We start from the raw sequence: 18,897 nt of genomic DNA, 5'->3' as shown, positions 1-18,897 counted from the left end.
TCATATGGTGCGTAGCGTCCTGGAGATGTTGTCCGACATGAGTTCCGCTCCGACTCTGCTGGGGTGCAGGCCATCAGCGCGAAAAAGCCTAGGACGCTCCCAGAAAAGATTCCAATTATTAACAAAGAGCAGTTTCTGTTCTTTACACCATGACAATAACCATTCATTTAAAGCAAAAAGTCTACTGAACCTTTCGTGTCCTCATCGATACGTGGGAAGCGGTCCTGACACGATGATCGTCGTCGCGGGCGATGTGCGGCGCACCGATTAGATAAATCCTTGAAAACTGCTAGACTTGATTAGTTTTGACTGTGCAAAGTTCTGTATTATGTTCTACAATATGTGGACAATGAACAATGAACTTAACAAGAGGCTTCCTCTAGTTCTGTGTAAAATTATAGAGCGACACGAAGGTAAGCGCATTATTGTTGTTGTTATTTTTTTTTAAATGTCGGATTAAAATTCAGTATGTATCAATGAATGACACAATTTTGACTGTCATGGTGTGTACATGAACGAGTGTGAAATACCTGCTAATTACGTTACTTTTTCCTATCACTTATATTGGGCACATTTATATAATTTATCAACCTTGATTTACATATTCATCACATTATTTTTACAGTTAAGGTTTTGGGCGGTTTTTTGTGAGCTTTTGGGCTGGAAATCGTCCATCCAATCTGGCAACACTGATGGGAAGTGTCCATCAGTTGAACCCTTCAAAATCCTTCATTCCGAAGAGCCCTTTGAAGTGGCCAGTTTTGAGCAATTTGGTTTGGAACGACCCTTCAATATGGCGACCATGATTGTTTTCACTCCGAAGTGCCCTTTGGAGGGCGATATATCACGTTTGGAATGCACCGAGTGAATCCGCCATGGCCATCCAGATGAGACTCTGATTGGCTTATTGTACGTTATGCCCAAAACACACCCATTATTCATTAAGAGAATAGGGATAACCCTTTAGACCATGCGCCAGGCGTGCCGACCGTTTTCCTGTCGTTAAACTAGCAAAAGTGGATTGGGACACGCGCCCTAAGTGCACCTGCACCTTGCGTTTTAGACCATGCGCTTAGATCATTAAAATAGGGCCCCTTGTGTCAAAAGGTAACCGTCCTACTACTCCGCATGCGCGTTGTTACTCACGCAGTGGCTACTTCCTGCATTGACTGAATTTACAGTGCCATTGCATAAAAAATAAGAGTTGTGAGCTTGGAGAGTGGAATGCGATTGGATAAAATGACAAAGGTAAAAACATGGTAGGAAAATATGTCTGTCTGTTAAACTATCGTGGGTTGAGTGCAAAAAAAACAAACAAATGCAGCGCAATTATAGTAATCTACTTCACGAACAAATGACTCTATGACTCAAATGAGTCGGTTCTTTTTAGTGAACCAGAAGCATACCACTCAGTATAGTCCGATTCACAAACAATTGACTCTAATGGACTTTTTAGTTAATCAACAACATAACAGCGTGACCAGTCCAGTGTAGTCTGATTCATATATATTTTGAGCCGCAGTTCTTAATGAATTATTCAAAAAGACTCAGGGTAAACAGCAGGCAGGATATGCTTCTTGTATGAAGTGACTGCCAAAAAAGCAGTTCTGTCAGGACCACTATCATCAAAATGATAGATACTTAGCATAAAGTTTGGTTTGGCGGTATGGTTCTGTTCTGGGCAAAAAACTCCCTGCCCATCCATGCAGCCTATCATGAATGAGCAGGGAGAGCAGCAATAATAACCCCCCTAGGGTTAACAGAACAGAACAAGGCAGATATCATTAATGTACTTAGTGATATTTAAGTGTAACACTTTATTCAAGATAAAGGAGTCTGATTAGCAAGGAATATCAGAAAGCCAAGTCCTGACTGTGGCGAAAGGAGGAGCTGGGAATGGAGGAGGGTAATTTGCTCCTGAGCAAGCTGCTGAATCTGAAAAGCTGCTGAATATTACTGAATAGAGTTTATATAGGAATGCCGCGATAGGTGTCGTATTCCTATAGGTAGATGTGATCAGCTGAGAATCAGCTGATGCAAGCTTGACTCACGTGACCTGCCAGAACTAACGCTAACGCTTAATTATGTGAATTAGCATGGATTGGTTTGCAATTTACAATTACTGCAGATTTAAGAGTTTCTGTATTAATTTATTTTATGCCCTTTATTCAGGTTGTTTGAAAAAATTCTGGTGAAAATGTATTGAGCTTCATTCTTAAAGAAGAAAGAAATTTGTACTTCTGCTCATAAATCATTCATAAATCTGTAAATTGCACTGAATTAAATGTGACAATTAAATGTAAATGATAGCTTACATAAGAATGATTGTGATTGTTCAATACTTAATTGTGACCTAATATAACCGTATCCTTTTGCCAAACAGCAAAGCAAGTGTTTTAGTTTACCTATTTATATTACACTCCTGCTACTGTACAACAAAAGTATAGGAACCATTTAATCTAATTTAATGTGACTTGCAAAATGAAAGCAATTCATATTGTGTTTCCTCAGACAGATATGATCTAATAGTGTTCATCTCTGCAGAATGTGATGACGCACTGTCTCTTCGCTTGCTCTTGCCATACAATGTCTGCAACAATACTAAAATTATATTCACACTTACATTACAGTTGTTCTACGGTGTCTGCAGAGGCATTAAACACATATTAAATCTATAACATTAAACCTAGATATATCAGATGCTAGATAACAGATATAAAACACAGTCAGTCTGCAGATGCAGCACTGCATGTCAATTATACAATGAACTCAGAATCAATATTAGAATCATTATTCAATAGCGTTTAATGTGCTCTGTCCCCATTCTAGGTCAGGAATCAATACATGTGATTACTTTTACAACTTTATGTGATAAAGGCACCTACTCACCCATTTATTTCACTTGTACCAAACAGTCTTTTTTATTTTTGATGTATTTCTGCTTAAACGTTTGTCATTTATTCACCCTCACGTTGTTCCAAATCTGTATGAATTTCCATATGGAAAACAATACTATGGATGTCAATGGCTACCAGCAACAGATATTAATCAATATGGCTGTTTATGATACTTGCTAGTCACTTTTTCACAGATTTGTAAATCATTTGCTTAGTGAACCTTTGAAGGGTTTTATTATTAGCAGGTATTTTTAACTCTCAGGAGTTGAAGCACTTGAGCATTTGGCACGGTGCTGCTCCTCTTTATCTGAAGAACCTGTTGAACTGACAGAAGTACAATCTCCTTTTAGGTGGGTGATCGGAAATTGAAAACACTGATATTTTTAATAAAGCAATTTGTGTGATTTCAGTTGTTTTTATTGAAAGTCTTTCTTCAAATGAAACAGCAATAAAAAAATGTTTATAGTTGGCTAAATGTGGACATTAGATATATATTGGCAGAGAATGATTAACTTCACTGCCAAGATTGAGTCCCAGACTATGTCATTTTTTCCTGAAGGGACCATAATTTAACTACGGGGACATCTCTCCGAAGCTATCTGAACTGCCGAAGCTAGAGACAACACCCGGGTTGGATGCCAGCAACATCTTTAGTTAATAGATCACCCATATATTCGACATTTGTATCATCAGCCCTGATCCTCATTTGTCTGTTTTCAGAGACAGCACTGCTCTGATTCTTCAGGTTTACACAAGAATATTTCCCTGGACCAATGCCACAGGGCAGGAATCCCACACATCTGAACCCTGGCAGGAGGACTATATACACAATTGAAAGCATCAATCTGTCCCTAACATTTGTCTTGCACTGCCCTTGCTGAAGGTTAGATCTGCTTTTATTGCTTTGTTGACTGCAGTAAAAAGAGCAGGGGGAGATTATCAGTGAATAACTGCTTTTGATCAATTCATTCCTCAAAAAAGGTTACCGTATGACTTCAGAAGGCTTAATAAAAGTCACTTTTATGGTACTTTAGTGATGTTTATTTTGTAATTTTGGAGCCATTCACATTCATTATATAGGAAACAGTGGCCAGGATATCCTTATATTCTCCCGATTTGGAACAGCATAAGCATAAAAAAAGGAAATATGAGCATTAAAATTAGGTGTCTGAACCAATCACTGTCTGTTCAATGTCAAATGCTGAGCTGAATTAGTGATTGCAGACCCAATTTGACAAGGTTTTTGAATGGAACCAAACTATAATTAGAAGTGAATTAAACTGCATGAGAAAGAGACATAATCACAATACATTCCTGATGGTTAATAATTCAATTCTGAAATTCAATCAAATATTTTTAGATAGGTTATAGTGAGATGGTGCTTAACCATATTTGTGGGATCAGATCAAGCATTCTTCCAAGATATTGTCCATGTATCCTTAACATAACTTTACTATGGACAGTCTATGACTGCAGTCAAAAGAAATGGCAATTACAAATGTAATAAATATAAATAGGTAGATAAATGTATAGTGTTAGACTTGTAAAGATATATAAAGTGTAATGGCTGTATATAAATATCATTACTCCAGTCTTCAGTGTCACATGATCCTTCAGAAATCATTCTAATATGCCGATTTGCTGCTCAAGAAACATTTCTGATTATTATCAATGTAGAAAACACAATTTAGAATTTTTCAAAGTAGTTTATGTGTTTGTAAATTCTATAAACTGTATATGCCTTTTATATCCCCAGTATTTGTGAGTGTTATGTATATATTTTGTCCTAATAATTCTGATTTCCAAATTGGAAAACTATTGATTTTTTATTGTGTGTTGTCATGTGAACATGTTGGCATCAAGGGAGATGGATGCGATTAGTGATAAACACTCACTTTTAAACAAATGAAATGCATCATTGGCCCCAAAATAATACATGACTGTATATTTGCAGAAACAGGTGTAAATGATCTGTGATCTGTAAATCATCCTTTCTGGTTCCACAGAACAGGAAGGTGATTAGAATCTGTGACAGCATGAAATATTGATGAACAGAAAATGTACGTGACAGCTGCCATTTATTTTATAACGTTACAGACTACACGCTACAATTAAGTTCTAGAGAAGCTGAGATCTGCATTGACCCATGAAGCGCATTGACTATATCCCCAAATCACTTAACAAAAGAGTGAAAGGGCAGGTTAGTCCATCTTGACAGATAAATGCCCCTCAATCACCTGCTTCTTCCGCCCCAGGAGCCTCTGAACTGGATAATCCTGTGCTGTTCAGGTGGAATAATTAAACGCCTCCCCTACAGGCTGCCCATTTCGCCACACTCACCTGTGCCATGGAAATGGCACTGACCACACGTAGAGATTTCAGAAGCACCTCAGGTAGATTGAGCTCCTGACAGAGAGAAAACAGCGCTACTGTTCACAAACACACATGCATACAAATACCAATGAATTATATAAGGTTAATTGTCACTCACCATCACAGATTGATAAATCTCTTGATTTTTTTTTTTCTCTTGGAAAGTCATAGAAATGCTATTGTGGATTTTTCTTTTGCTATTGGGAGAAAGAACACCAAAAATATATAGCCTATTTGTAGTCATTTCCGTTCCCCACCATAGACGTTTACTCAACTATGACGATTTCCACTTCTGAGAACCCTAAAAATGTGAAAAAGGTCCTGGAGACATTGCAAATATGGCCGCTGAGTGAGCTTCCATTTAATCTCTAAGGAAAATGGTGTGAATTTATCGTATGAGAGATTCCTTATGACAAAAATGTTCTGTTTTTTACTCAGTTTCCACTTGAACCTTCCTTTGAGGCTTTTTAAACATTAAAAGCTCAATCTCTCAAAATAATAATATGTTCTGGTCTTGCTAAATCTCCATGTCACTTGGGGTCCTTTTGTTTTCCACTCGACATTGATACATATTGACTGAACATCTATTCAATTCTGCTTAAGTGCATCTGGCTTCTCTGTGTCTTCTACTCAATACAAGAGGCCGATAATACAGGGGGACATTAAATGTTCTTCTGTTCTTAGAAGAAAACATATGGAGTATGCTTTGATCATGAGAATCAGACCCCATTCTCTGGTTGTCATGACGGAGAACCAAGAGCTCTTCATTTCTGTAGTCACACTCCGCCTCTGAGTCACAAACAATAAATGACATTTCCTGTGTTTGCAAGTGACCTTCTTCTCTGGTTTCATTGAGTTAAATGTGAAAAGGCCAGTAAATGTGACATGACATTTGAAAGCAGATCATCTTGTGATAAACATTGTACTCATGTACGTCTGCAGAGGATATGTCTAGTGAAAATTTCAGCCTGAATCTAATATCTGTTTTTATTTTGAACGTAACTTTGTATTGTGACTAAATTAGGTCAGTCTTTTCCCAAAGGATTGTTATATGCCAATGACAGATGCTGAGCTTTATCCAAATTTAGACAACTGTTCAGCATATTATGATTATCTGCAATTCCCAAACCTAGAGTAATTTAGTTTGGAGAGCACTTCTGATGACTGTATGCACAGAATAGCACTAAACGGTTTCCCATGTCGTATTCTTTTCAAAGACAGAAGGCAAACCACCTAATTTAATTGCAACTTCACTAAAACAATTATTGATTGGCTTGACCTTTGCCCTTTTGCTAATCAAATTCATATGAAGAGGCTTGTCAAACTACACAACCAAACAACCTTTTCACCTGTAATTGTTTGTCAATGCTGCTATTGATTAAGATGTCCACAGGCTTTCTCTTGTGTAATCAGTTTCCTTGTGTGTTGATCCATTAACTCAAAAGATGTCTGAGGACGCACAGAAACTTAGTCTTGCTAACTGATATACCTAAACATCAGACTGGATTATCAGACAAAGTATTTGTTTTACTAAAACATTTGCAATAAAACAATACTCTCTCACTTATGTGTTTTTGTCTCTTTTTCATGGCAATGTTAATGTGTTTGGTCTTGGTGGAATAGATCTGCTAAGCTGATGCAGCAGCAGCAGAGCAAGTACTGAGGCTTGCTACTGCCAATACATCCACAGACATGTGAGCATGTAAGAAACACTGTATAACATATATATAATAATTACATATATAAAATTCATGAAATCACACAGTAGCAGATCTATACAGGTGGAGCTGGGGAAGGTGGAGCGTTTCTGAAGTGCGCTGCAACAGCTACAGCAAACACTAGCCAAGTATTTCAATGTTGAGCAGCAAGCTCATTGGCTGCTAATGCAAAAGAAATCAATCGGCTGTACCATGTGAAAAATTATGTCAGTATATCTAAGTATATCAGTAAGTTTCATAAAACAATATTATATATATATATATATATATACACACACACAATATATTATATAAATGTTATATAAATTATGATATAAAATATTTAAAATGTATACAAAGTATACATTTTTACTGAAATAATTTAGTATTATTTTATATAAAGAATAGCATTAATAAATTATAGTCTTTTTACTTTACGGTTTTGTCAGATTTTTCTAAACTCTTTGAACATTTTCATTCTCTAGTAGTGAACAGGTGAAAAATGATTAATTTAGCACACATACCCTGAGCTCTGCTTGTCTTGTTAATAATGAGGGCTTCTGGATGTGGGCAGGGCTGCTGGGCTCTCCACTCAGTCTCCTGCTGTTCTCATCTCTCACGCCACACACACACACACACACACACACACACACACACACACGCCGATCCTGATGCTGGAGTCAGAGCATCACCTGCAGTGAGCAGCGCTGGAGTCCCGGAGCAGCTCTCACAGCCGCTGTCTGGATGTCCATGAAAGGCAGAGGATCCAAATACCAGAAAAGAGTGTCGTTTTCTGAGGATGAAGATGAGCAGTGCTGGAAAGAGGAGAACGGCGGTGTGGACGCACATCACCTGAAATCCGTCAAGACGGTCAGGGATTCATCGGGATATTACCGGTACAACATGTGAGTGTTCATACAACTCTACAAACTCACACTAATGTCTTGGATTTCAGTGATAAAGTAGTGAAATGAAACAACGCGCAAGGACAGAATACATAACTGTAATTATATGAAAAGTATAATAAATAAGATTTCTGTATATTTCTTTGAGCTTAAAATATACGTTTCATAGTAATCTCTTAAGTGTGATTTTTTATTATTATTATTATTATTATTATTATTAAAATACATTAAATATGTTGTTCCGGTTGAAATAGTCCTGTTGAACCCGTCTCTGCAAACATCTGTCATTAATAACTTGAATCAAAAAATGGCACTGACAAGCTAAACGACGTAAAATACAGTTTATTTTTATTTTCTAATAAAAGCTGTGATATATGCACCTTGAAGCGACACCTAGTGGAAGGTCATTTCTCCCCTGAAGATTAATGTATGAGTGTGGGTTTACTGTATTTGTCTCCATAAGTGAGCTAATGTCTGTCAGAGAAAGTCTTTCTCACAAGATATATTTTTAAACATAATGTAAACAAAAAGTAAAATAAGCATCAACCACCCCAGCCTTTATTGTGTACAAATTATTAGCATTTTTTTTTTTAAATATGTAATTCCTGCCTGAAATTAACACTTTTTTTTTTTTCAAAAGTTCATTAAAAGTGTAATGTGTGAGAAAAACAAAGGACGATCCAGGTAAATTCCTAACAATATTTCTACTGTGCATCATTTCCAGTTCTGCTGCAAAAAGATTAGAAAATATAGCACATAAAATGCAAGCTAGCTTATACAAGGCAAAGAAGCTGGTTATTTTATTCCAAAGATGCTTCAACTGTCATTTCCACCATCAGAGAATGCTATTAAACAGTTTTTTTTTTTTGTTGTTTTTTTTATCGGTAGCTTCAGGTCATGAAGGTATAGTTCCCCCTCGATCAGTTTATTTGAGACTTTGAGTTTTATTGACTTGGGGTAAAAAAAAAGTCTTATAAAAGCATGACATATAGCTGATTAGTAGCAAACAATATACACATATTGATTTTGAACTTACATGACAAGGAAGGTATATATTTTACCAGCTCATGATGTGTCCACTGTTGATCATTAAAATAACAACATAAATTACAATTATTTTGTAAAAAAAAAATAAAATAATAATAATAAATAAATAAGTACTTAACTCATGTTTAAACCCTATGAAAAAGTGTAAGATAATAATCAGTCACCTTGACTGATGGAGTTAATACGCATGCGCAGGCAAACACTCAAGAGCGTCACACACGATCCGCCTATTCTTGCATAATTGACACCCTCTCATTTAGCATGTTGCTCAGAGGGAAAAAAAATGTGGAACTACATTCAGAAATAAATGAGTGATCAAAGGAAAATAGTTAGGATGAGTTTAGCATTTCCTTAAACATTTTCCATTTGCCCACCAATTTATTTTATTTATCTGCCTACTCTTCATCACGTTTAATTATTTATTTATGTATTTAAACAAGAATACGTGTATTTATGCACACATTTATTTACTTATTTGTGTATTTATTTATTTATTGTTTTTGCAGGTTTCGTCCTCCATAGTTTAAACCCCAAAGGAAAATGTTTCTTAACGAGATTTTGACTTTTTCCTCATAAAAATGTGTTTTTTTTTGTGCAAAGTCAGGTAATTTTGTTGTGTTTTTTGTTATTTTTAGTAGTTTTTAAAAAAAATATATATATATATAGTTTTTATCCATTTTTATTTCATTTCATTAGTACATTTTTTTTGTTATTTTACTACATCAAGTTGAACACAAGCTATGTATGTAAGTTATACATATATTATTTGTATCATTTTTAGTTATTAAAATAATTTATAAAGGGATTTTTTCACATATTTGTTCGTGCGTCAGGCAAAAATCAGTTTGATCAATAAGAAAGGTATAGCACATGGTTTGAGGTACTGTTCATGTCTATCGCACAAATGTTGCAAAGTTAAGTACATGGGTGATAATATAGAAAAATGCGGCCACTAGTGAAGTACGATGCCTGTCAATTCACATCTTGATTTATAACCTCAATCCTGATATTTACTTTTCAGGATATACAGGATAATTAATTCAGAACTGGAAATGGTCTTCCAATACTTCACTAAGTCAAAATGTCCATTTGTGTGACTGATGCATCTCATTAGTGCTGTGCACATGCTGTCCAGACTCTGAAATACCCACAGCTGTTTACGTTTCAAAGACAGCATGATCTTTCTGAATAAATAGAGCTGCGTCCTGCATAATGACAGATAGTCTTCCTCTCTCTTGATTATGCACGTCTATATGAAGCATTGCTGTGCAATGATGAACATGTGCACGTCACAGGCACGTTTTAACATTTTAAGCATGTTTAAACTCTCACTTTTGTACCTGATTAACAAGGAGCTGCATAATTTATGCCAATCGATCCATTTTTCACAATAATGGAGAGGGTGTTTTAATGAGAGGAATAGAAATAGCTTCAGCTCACATTTTCTGCTTTCGCATGCACATTTTCTCTGAATGTGTTTTGACTTAACAAGGAATTTCTGATTGCTATGGTCAAATTAATTTTTTAACACGGCTAACCTTTTACACCAGCATTATCATAAAGAATAGCTAAACATTCGTATGAGCTCTGTTTTGAAATTAAAAGCTGCGATTGAATGAAAATCCTCAATACAGTTCATTCTATATGATATTAGTTAGAGAATAATATATCAAACAGGACTTAGGGAATTAGCCAATATTTGACCATTTCAACTGATACCTTTTTGAGAATTGTTGAGAACACCGAACATTCCCCTGAAGTTCTGTAAACCTTCCATAAATAAATAACCAATTCCATAAATATCTGGCCAACCAAATACAAACCTTAAAAAGTGCTTGTTCTGGGAACATTCAGGGAATCATAAACTAATGTTCTCAGAATGTCCTTGGAACCCAAAAATTGGTAGCTGGGTTATATTTTAAAAAACTTCATTATATTAATGCTGAAATTAGTTTTGTTGACAATATTAATTTCTTTACAAAACTAAGGGCCAGATTTGCTAAACAGGGCAAATTAACGTTAGAGCACAATTCCATAAAAGCGCAGATGGGAGGGGAAAATTCTGTGGGTGATTTACTAACAATGCGTATATTAAAGAACAGATGCAGCCAGATCATTTCCATAATGACCAGTGCAATCTACCAAGAGCAGCGCAAATTACCGTCTGCTTTAAAGGGTTAGTTAAAACATTATAAACACCTTTCTCTCACTTCTGCTAACTGTCGAATGCAGAACCGTTCTGGCGGATGACGTAGGACGTAAGCGCCGGTGATTAGTGACGAACGTGGAAGTGCGGAGGAGAGAGCAAAACAAAAAGTCGGTCACGAAGTAGAATCACAAAACGAGGATTTGTAAACAAAAATGTCAGAGGATTTCAATATAAGTGTCACAAATCCTGTCCATGGACTTCCATCCGCTCGCCACCAGAGATCGCTCTTCCATTACATTGACTCTCACACTACACAGACTGTTACATGTCACTCTGGACTACAGTTCCCATCATCCATTGCACTGATTACACACACACAGCTGCATCCAATGAGACACGCTTTATAAGCCTTGGACTTCCTCTTTCAGATTGCTGAGTATTGTCTGCGTTTATCACTCTTCTAGCGATAGCAACTTTACGGAGCCATTCCGTGTTTCCTGAGTTCAAGTCTAGTCTGTCCTGTTTATTACCTGTTTTACCTGCGTCTTGATTCTAGCCCGGTTTACCTCATTCTGTCTGATATCTGCCTGCCCTGTAGCTTATAGCTTGTCTTGGATTTACCCTTTGCCTGTTGTTTCGGATTGTGTTTGCACCTCACCTGGACTATCTTCTGTTTCTGGATTCCCCGTTCGCATCACCCTCAGGATTAAGTTCGCAGTCGATCAACCCACGCCTTTTTTAGGATCACTCTTGTGTCTCGTCTGTACCATACCTGTTTGCTGGTTTTCGACCTTGCCTGTGTTTTGACCATGTCTCTGAATAAAGCTATGCGTATGGATCCGCATGTCTCTCGTCTCAGTCGCCCCGTTACAATAAGCCAAAAGGAGACTGCTTTTCCTTTGGTAAAGTAAGGAAACTTTGCTTCCTTTGCTCCTGTAATTTTCTTTACAAATCCTCGTTTTGTGCTTCTAATTCGTGACCATCGTTTTGTTTTGCTGTCTCTCCTCCACGCTTCCGCATTCGTCACGAATCACCGGTGCATGCGCGATGCGTACATCCTACATTATCCGCCGGAACGGCTTGCACGTATGACAGTCAGCAGAAGTGAGAAAACAAGTGTTAAATATGGATATTTTTCTTACAAAAACGCATAAATTCGCTACAGGAGGCCTTTACTTACCCCCCAGAGCCGTGTGAGGCATGTTTTATTATGGATAGATGCGCTTTATTTGACTACTTTTGGACTGTTGAACAAAAACACCCGCCCACGCCATTATAAAGCTTGGAAGAATTTTTTATATAACTCTGATTGGATTCTGATTGGATTCGTCTGAAAGAAGAAAGTCATATACACCTTAGATGCCTTGAGGGTGAGTAAAACATGGGCTAATTTTCATTTTTGGGTGAACTAACCCTTGAAGACATGCTTTTTTGGGCGTTAAATAATGGCACAATTTATTCCAGTAATTTGATGAGCGCAAACGTTAGTAAATTGTGTTGCGTGATTCATTTTAATACTCTCCTCCCATAAATTTTGCATCTGAAAGGGAAGCTCCTACAAATGCATATTCAATAAGGTGAGTCACAAAAATAATTGTGTCCATGCCTTTTCAGTGCTAATTCTTCACTGCGTGTCTTTAGACAGTAGTATTTTAATGCCAAAAGACGGTTTGCGCTGGCGCAAGCTGTTATTAAATCTTGCCCTAATTCATTAAAAATTATTTTATTTTGTAAAAAAAAAAAAAAAAAAAAAAGTTGAACTCGTGTTAAAAAAAAAAAACCTCAAGTAAATCAAGTGAGTTTGATTCTCATAGAATACAGGTGAAATAAATACGTTTAATTCAGGATAAAAGCATCTGCCAAATCAATAATATGTAATGTAAATCTTGCAAATCCTGTAAAATCTCGTAAAAGCTCAAATATAAGAGAGTTTCACATTTTTGGTTACTACATATGCAGCAGGAAGTTTAAACTTATTAAGTAATACCTTCAAGATTCAAGTCATGTTCTGTGTGTTTGCTAGTCGAGGGGTTTTAGTGGAGGCCGAGCTCTTTGCGTTTATTGAATTGAATTGAATTGAATTGAATTGTCTGCATGGAGAGTTTCGAGTTGAATGCTTCCCCTCCTTTCTGGCCTCTGGTGATGTGGGCGTCTGAAGCTCCAGGGACCTGGGCTGTGTGAAATGAATTTCCCCACTCAAGTAAATCCTGCAGTAGAGACCGGGTCCATCTCGCTTCAGACTATGAATTCAGCCTTTAAATTATACAAACTTATTCTGTGTTCATTTACTCTCACCCTACATTATCACCAGGTAATGCATGTAGTAAATAAGGTTTGTGCTGAAGTCCTTTGATGTCTTGAATGAGTTGTTTTTATAAGAGTACACAATAATACAATTTAATTTGCCTGTGGGTTTTCATTTCTGATTCTATTTTCATGTGTTTATGACTTTTGCTGACACTGTTTTTCATTAAGGATTATATTGTATTAAAGCAGATGAGTTTGGGTGTCAGTCAACGGTTTGTTTAATTTAATACAGCATGAATGTCGCTCAGTAAAGAGTGTTGGTGGATTTTAATACAAGGGAGTTTAAAGGGATAGTTCACCCAAAAATTACAACTCTTTGATTAATTACTCACCCTCATGTCATTCCAAACCTGTAAGACCTTCGTTCATCTTTGGAATACAAATTAAGATATTTATAATTAAGATAAATGTGTAAGATATACTAATATGTGTAAAATATCCTTTTTAAATTCATATTTTCATATATAATCTTGAATGTGTTAAATTTATATTAACATTTTCCAGCTATGCTTTTCTCTGAAGTATTTGACCAGAAATTGCTCTCTGTGAGTGCAGTCTCTATAAAATTATTAAAAAATACAAAAAAAATCACTAATCACGAATGACTGTTTAAAAAAAAAAAGTAATGGAAAATCAGGAAAATCATTGGTCAGAACGTGAAAAATTCCTCTCAGAATAAGTTTTGCAATTAGGACAAAGTTCCAGTGCCAAATTCTCAACCAACTGACCGTTCGCAAAGACCCGCCCTCCTTAGTTACTATTGCCATCCCCGACAAACAATGTCGCTCTCACACCAGAGATTGTCTTACTATAAGTAGATGAGAGGGTCTGTATTACTTACTATTGGAGAAAGCGTAACGGCTAACTTGGATCACATCCCTTAATAACCAATAACATTACAGCCTTGACGTCATTGAATTTCAATCAGAGTTGTGCGACACTCAATTGTCGTTTACAGATACCATAGGAATGAATGAGAAGTGCCTTAAGCTGAATCCCACCTGTCACAAAAAGTCAGTGACTTCTCTTATAAAAAATTTTCGTGGTAAACTCTAAAAATAGTTCAATCCAAAAGTATAGTTTATGCTAAGTTCACACTACACTATTTTAAACGGCATACCGCTGTGCTGTTCAGACTACATGACTTGATTGTCTGTCTTTAAGTCATTGTGGTGGTCACACTACGTGACTCTATGTAAATGATCCGCAACCGGGGGTTACACACTACAGAAGCTGACAACAACTCTGTCACCCAACAACTCTACAAACCATGTTTTGTCATGACTCACGAAAACACACACGAGAATTGGAACGGGAATGACGCGAAACAACACATGAAACAGGAGTTGTTTATTTGAAAATGGATGTCAGGAACCGACCGGTCCAGATATTTGGCATGCTAGATATTTGTTTGCCGTCGGCGAGGTGTCGGCGACACGCTAGCGAGCCTCTTTGATGGATCGTTGTGTTGTTCACACATAAAGATTGCCGAGCGCCGATCACCCGCTGATTTCCCCCCGATCACAGCCCGACCTGTCGGCGAGTTTGCAAATCGGGCTTAAATCGGGCTTAAAATCCTGTAGTGTGAACTAGGCATTAGTGTAAAACATGTTGAAGTTTAGCAGATAGGCTGTCGATTCATTAAATGATAAGCTGTTTCCTCTAAAAAGCTGTTTATTCAGCGTAGTGAAGCCTCTCCTCCATTGACATTCATTAAAAAAAAAAAAAAAAAAAACGCCTCTGGTCTCCTTTCCCACGTACTGCCAGACCGGAAGCGTTAGCTTAAGCTGTTACGCTTTTTCGGCTAATGGTTGCAGGCTTGCCTTCTATTGGCTTTGCTTACACTACACTTCATGTTCTCACGCAGTGAAAAATACATCGCAGACCAAAGAGGAAACTGACAACACCCCAACAGAGAAGACAGAGCAGGTTACTTCTGGTATGAAACAAGGTCTCAGGACTCTCAGCTTTTAAATTGTGTCATTTTTAAAGAAATTCAAATAATAAATACCGTTTTGTGGCTCTTTAATGTGTCGTGACAGATCACTATTGCCTCAGTTCAAACACGTTAACCGATCGTCTTTTCATTTTTACGTAAAGCACGAAATGAACATTTGAGTAGGTGGGATTTATTTTAATGGTATTCTAATTGGACGCTTTGTGACATCACAACATGAAAACAATGCTGTAGTCCAAACCAGAGTATGTGAGCGGAGTGGAGCGGCAACAATTTCCCCTCCGCGTTCCAAGCATTCAATAATCACTCCACTCCAGCTCCGCTCTGGGTTCACCATTTCCCGCTCCACTGATCAGAAACACCCGCTCCACATTCGCTCCGTGGCTAAATTATTTCACTTTGCTTGAAAAATCAAAGTTCTGTTCAGAAATGATATTAAACGAAAAATAAATGCATAATACTAGAAGAATAGTTTTAACATGGTTTAATGGAACACTACAATTAGCCCAAGTCCATATTAAATGGCTGCTTAACTCGCTGACCTTACTTATCTGTGCAACGTCTTTACTATGGCGAAGCTGAGGGTAGTTACTTCAGAAACAGAAAGAATATGCTGTAAAAATGTTCCATTTTTAAGCTGATAAATCACAGGACAGCGTTGACAACATTTTCTTCATTCCTGAATGTATGCGCGCGATCTGTACGTTATGTGCGAGCTTGTGTGTTCTGTCCGTGTGCAGCAATGTAGCAGCACATTAGTTTCGAGCGGAGATTAACAAACTGTACAACTTACAACATGCTTTAACCTCCCGCACTCGTCCATCGCCATTTTAACCTTCATATGTGATCCACATATCTGTCAAGCTAACTAGTTATGTTTAATGCGTGAGTTGGCATAATTTGTGCTTGTGACGGAGGGGTAGCGGAGCGTTCTCGGAGCGAGTGAAAATCTCAACGCTCCGACTTTTTTCTCAAAGAATCCGCTCCTAGCTCCAGGCAAAATCACGCCGCTCCGCTCCCTCTTTGCTAATGGTCAATTCCCCAAAATGTTTTGATGTTTTTGTATGCTTCTTTGTATTGTAGAGTGTGTGGAGAGGAATATAGTGGAAACTTTAATATGAGCATCTTTTGAATGAGTGCCAATGCCATGATGTCTGAAGATGTCAGGAGTTTGTAAACTAGCTACAAGGCCCAATATTATTAAAATTATTAAAAGTATTACCCATCCAAATGAGGGAAATGAACTCTATTCAGGCTCACTGACTGTTGCTATTGTATATTCTCTTCACCTCAAGTGCTCGCTAAACATGAGTCAGCTCGATTTGAGCACAGGCGTCACTCCAATAAGAAACTCACCTGTTGTGTGATTGTGGCATCTGTTGCATTTCATTAAAAAGCTATTAAAAGCCAGAGGGCGATCTCACCTTCAGCAGGACCGTCTGGCACGAATCACCTTCTGCTTTCTGTCCCAGTGGGATCACATCCCTGATGATAGCTACACCACTTGTCAGATCTCAGTGAGAAAGTCAACTTGTTGGCTATTTGTCAAAGGCGTGAGATATAATCAAGCAGCCACGTGCAGAGAAAGTCACTTCCACTTGAATGAGCTTGACTAATGTTCACAAGGTAAAAAGCCTACTTCTTTTTCAATTGCAGGAAATCTTCGGATAGTTTCCCCCATCGCAGGATGACCCTACCGCGAGAAAAGGGCCGACGACAGGCGGTTCGTGGACCGGCGTTCATGTTCAACGCCCGTGGCAGCAGCCTCGCGCCGGAGGAAGAGCGCTTTCTGGACGCGGCGGAGTACGGTAACATCCCGGTGGTCCGGAAGATGCTGGAAGAATCACCCACGATCAATGTGAACTGTGTCGACTACATGGGACAGAACGGGCTACAGCTGGCCGTCGGCAACGAACACCTGGAGGTCACCGAGCTGCTCCTGCGGCGAGACAACCTGGCCCGTGTCGGGGATGCGCTCCTGCTGGCAATTTCTAAAGGTTACGTGCGTATCGTGGAGGCCCTGCTGGGACATCCGTCCTTTGCGGGCGGCGAACGACTCACCCGCAGCCCCTGCGAGTTGCAAGACGACGACTTTTACTCGTACGACGAGGACGGCACACGGTTCTCGCCCGATATCACGCCTATCATCCTGGCTGCCCACTGCCAGAAATACGAGGTCGTGCACATGCTGCTGATGAAGGGCGCCAGGATCGAGCGGCCGCATGACTACTTCTGCAAATGCGCCGACTGCACGGAAAAGAAGAGGAAGGACTCGTTCAGTCACTCGCGCTCCAGGATAAATGCGTACCGCGGACTGGCCAGTCCGGCATATCTCTCTCTGTCCAGCGAAGACCCGGTACTGACCGCGCTGGAACTGAGCAATGAGCTCACCAAACTCGCCAACATCGAGAAAGAGTTTAAGGTAGGATGGCCGCCACTGAGGGACTGGATTAACATGCTTTTGTTTTTGCTTTAATGGCTTTTTATTTGTTTTGAATGTTTTAATTTGATTTGCATAATCGTTTTTCTTTATTGGCCGCGTACATGCTGCAGAGTTTTGGAAGTCACAACCACTTTTAAATATGAGTGAATTAATCTACTAAATTAGCTATTACACTGCATATAGAAATAATAGGCTAGGCCAACATGCAGGAACTGTGATATCAAATTCATGAGCTCTTATAAGTTAGGGTGACCATACGTCCTCTTTTCCCCGGACATGTCCTCTTTATGGACCTAAAAAAAATGCGTCCAGCCAGGATTTCTTAATTGCTCAAAATGTCTGGGATTTGGCTGTTTTCTTAATCTCGCTCCCGCTGAATCTATGACCATTGCCGCCTGCTCCCACAACATGTGTTTCGCTTCCGAGATTTTCGTGTCCACTCCAGGGAGCACATCTTACAAGATCAGATTTTTGTCAATGAGTTCAGGATCTGTTGAGCAGCAAATACTCCAGCATGGTCTTGTCAGTAATTTCTCCTTATTCTCAACCTGTGATCAGTCAAATCTGACTCCGGCAGCTCTTCTTGGATGCAGGGTTGCCAAGTCTGCATTTTTTCCACAGAATTGAGCTATTTTTAAACTGTTGATATGGGTTGATTTTCCCAAGATCTCGCTCCCGCTGAATCTATGACCATTGCCGCCTGCTCCCACAACATATGTTTCGCTTCCGAGATTTTCGTGTCCACTCCTTTAAACATTCTAATATTGTGTATAATTTAGCCGCATCAGGGAGCCGCTCTCAGGATGTGGAGTATTTAAATCCCTTTTGAATGAGCATCACACACACTCTGTGTAAAGGGAGCACATCTTACAAGATCAGATATTTGTCAATGAGTTCAGGATCTGTTGAGCAGCAAATACTCCAGCATGGTCTTGTCAGTCATTTCTCCTTATTCTTGACCTGTGATCAGTCAAATCTGACTCCGGCAGCTCTTCTTGGATGCAGGGTTGCCAAGTCCGCGTTTTTTGCATGAATTACATTTGACTGAAATGCTTATTGACAAATTTTGCATTCTTCTACCTATGATAAAACTTTCACAGACTTCTACATTACCTGTTCCCT

At 38.4% G+C, this 18,897-nt stretch overlaps 1 protein-coding gene across 1 annotated transcript in view; it reads left to right on the top strand.

Annotated features, from left to right (window-relative positions):
• Nucleotides 1-7,707: 7,707 nt before the first annotated feature.
• The window catches only part of trpc3 (transient receptor potential cation channel, subfamily C, member 3), a 56,141-nt gene continuing 44,951 nt past the window's right edge, over nt 7,708-18,897 (top strand). The window contains exons 1-2 of the mRNA XM_016473953.1: nt 7,708-7,872; nt 16,989-17,754. Of these exons, the coding sequence (XP_016329439.1) occupies nt 7,712-7,872; nt 16,989-17,754 (927 nt within the window). The 5' untranslated portion in view covers nt 7,708-7,711. The remainder of the gene's footprint in view (nt 7,873-16,988; nt 17,755-18,897) is intronic.

Source organism: Sinocyclocheilus anshuiensis, unplaced genomic scaffold (assembly GCF_001515605.1).
Source record: "Sinocyclocheilus anshuiensis isolate Anshui unplaced genomic scaffold, SAMN03320099.WGS_v1.1 scaffold877, whole genome shotgun sequence".
Taxonomy (NCBI): domain Eukaryota; kingdom Metazoa; phylum Chordata; class Actinopteri; order Cypriniformes; family Cyprinidae; genus Sinocyclocheilus; species Sinocyclocheilus anshuiensis.
Note: the sequence above shows the minus strand (reverse complement) of the source record. Positions and strands in the feature narration are given on the sequence as shown.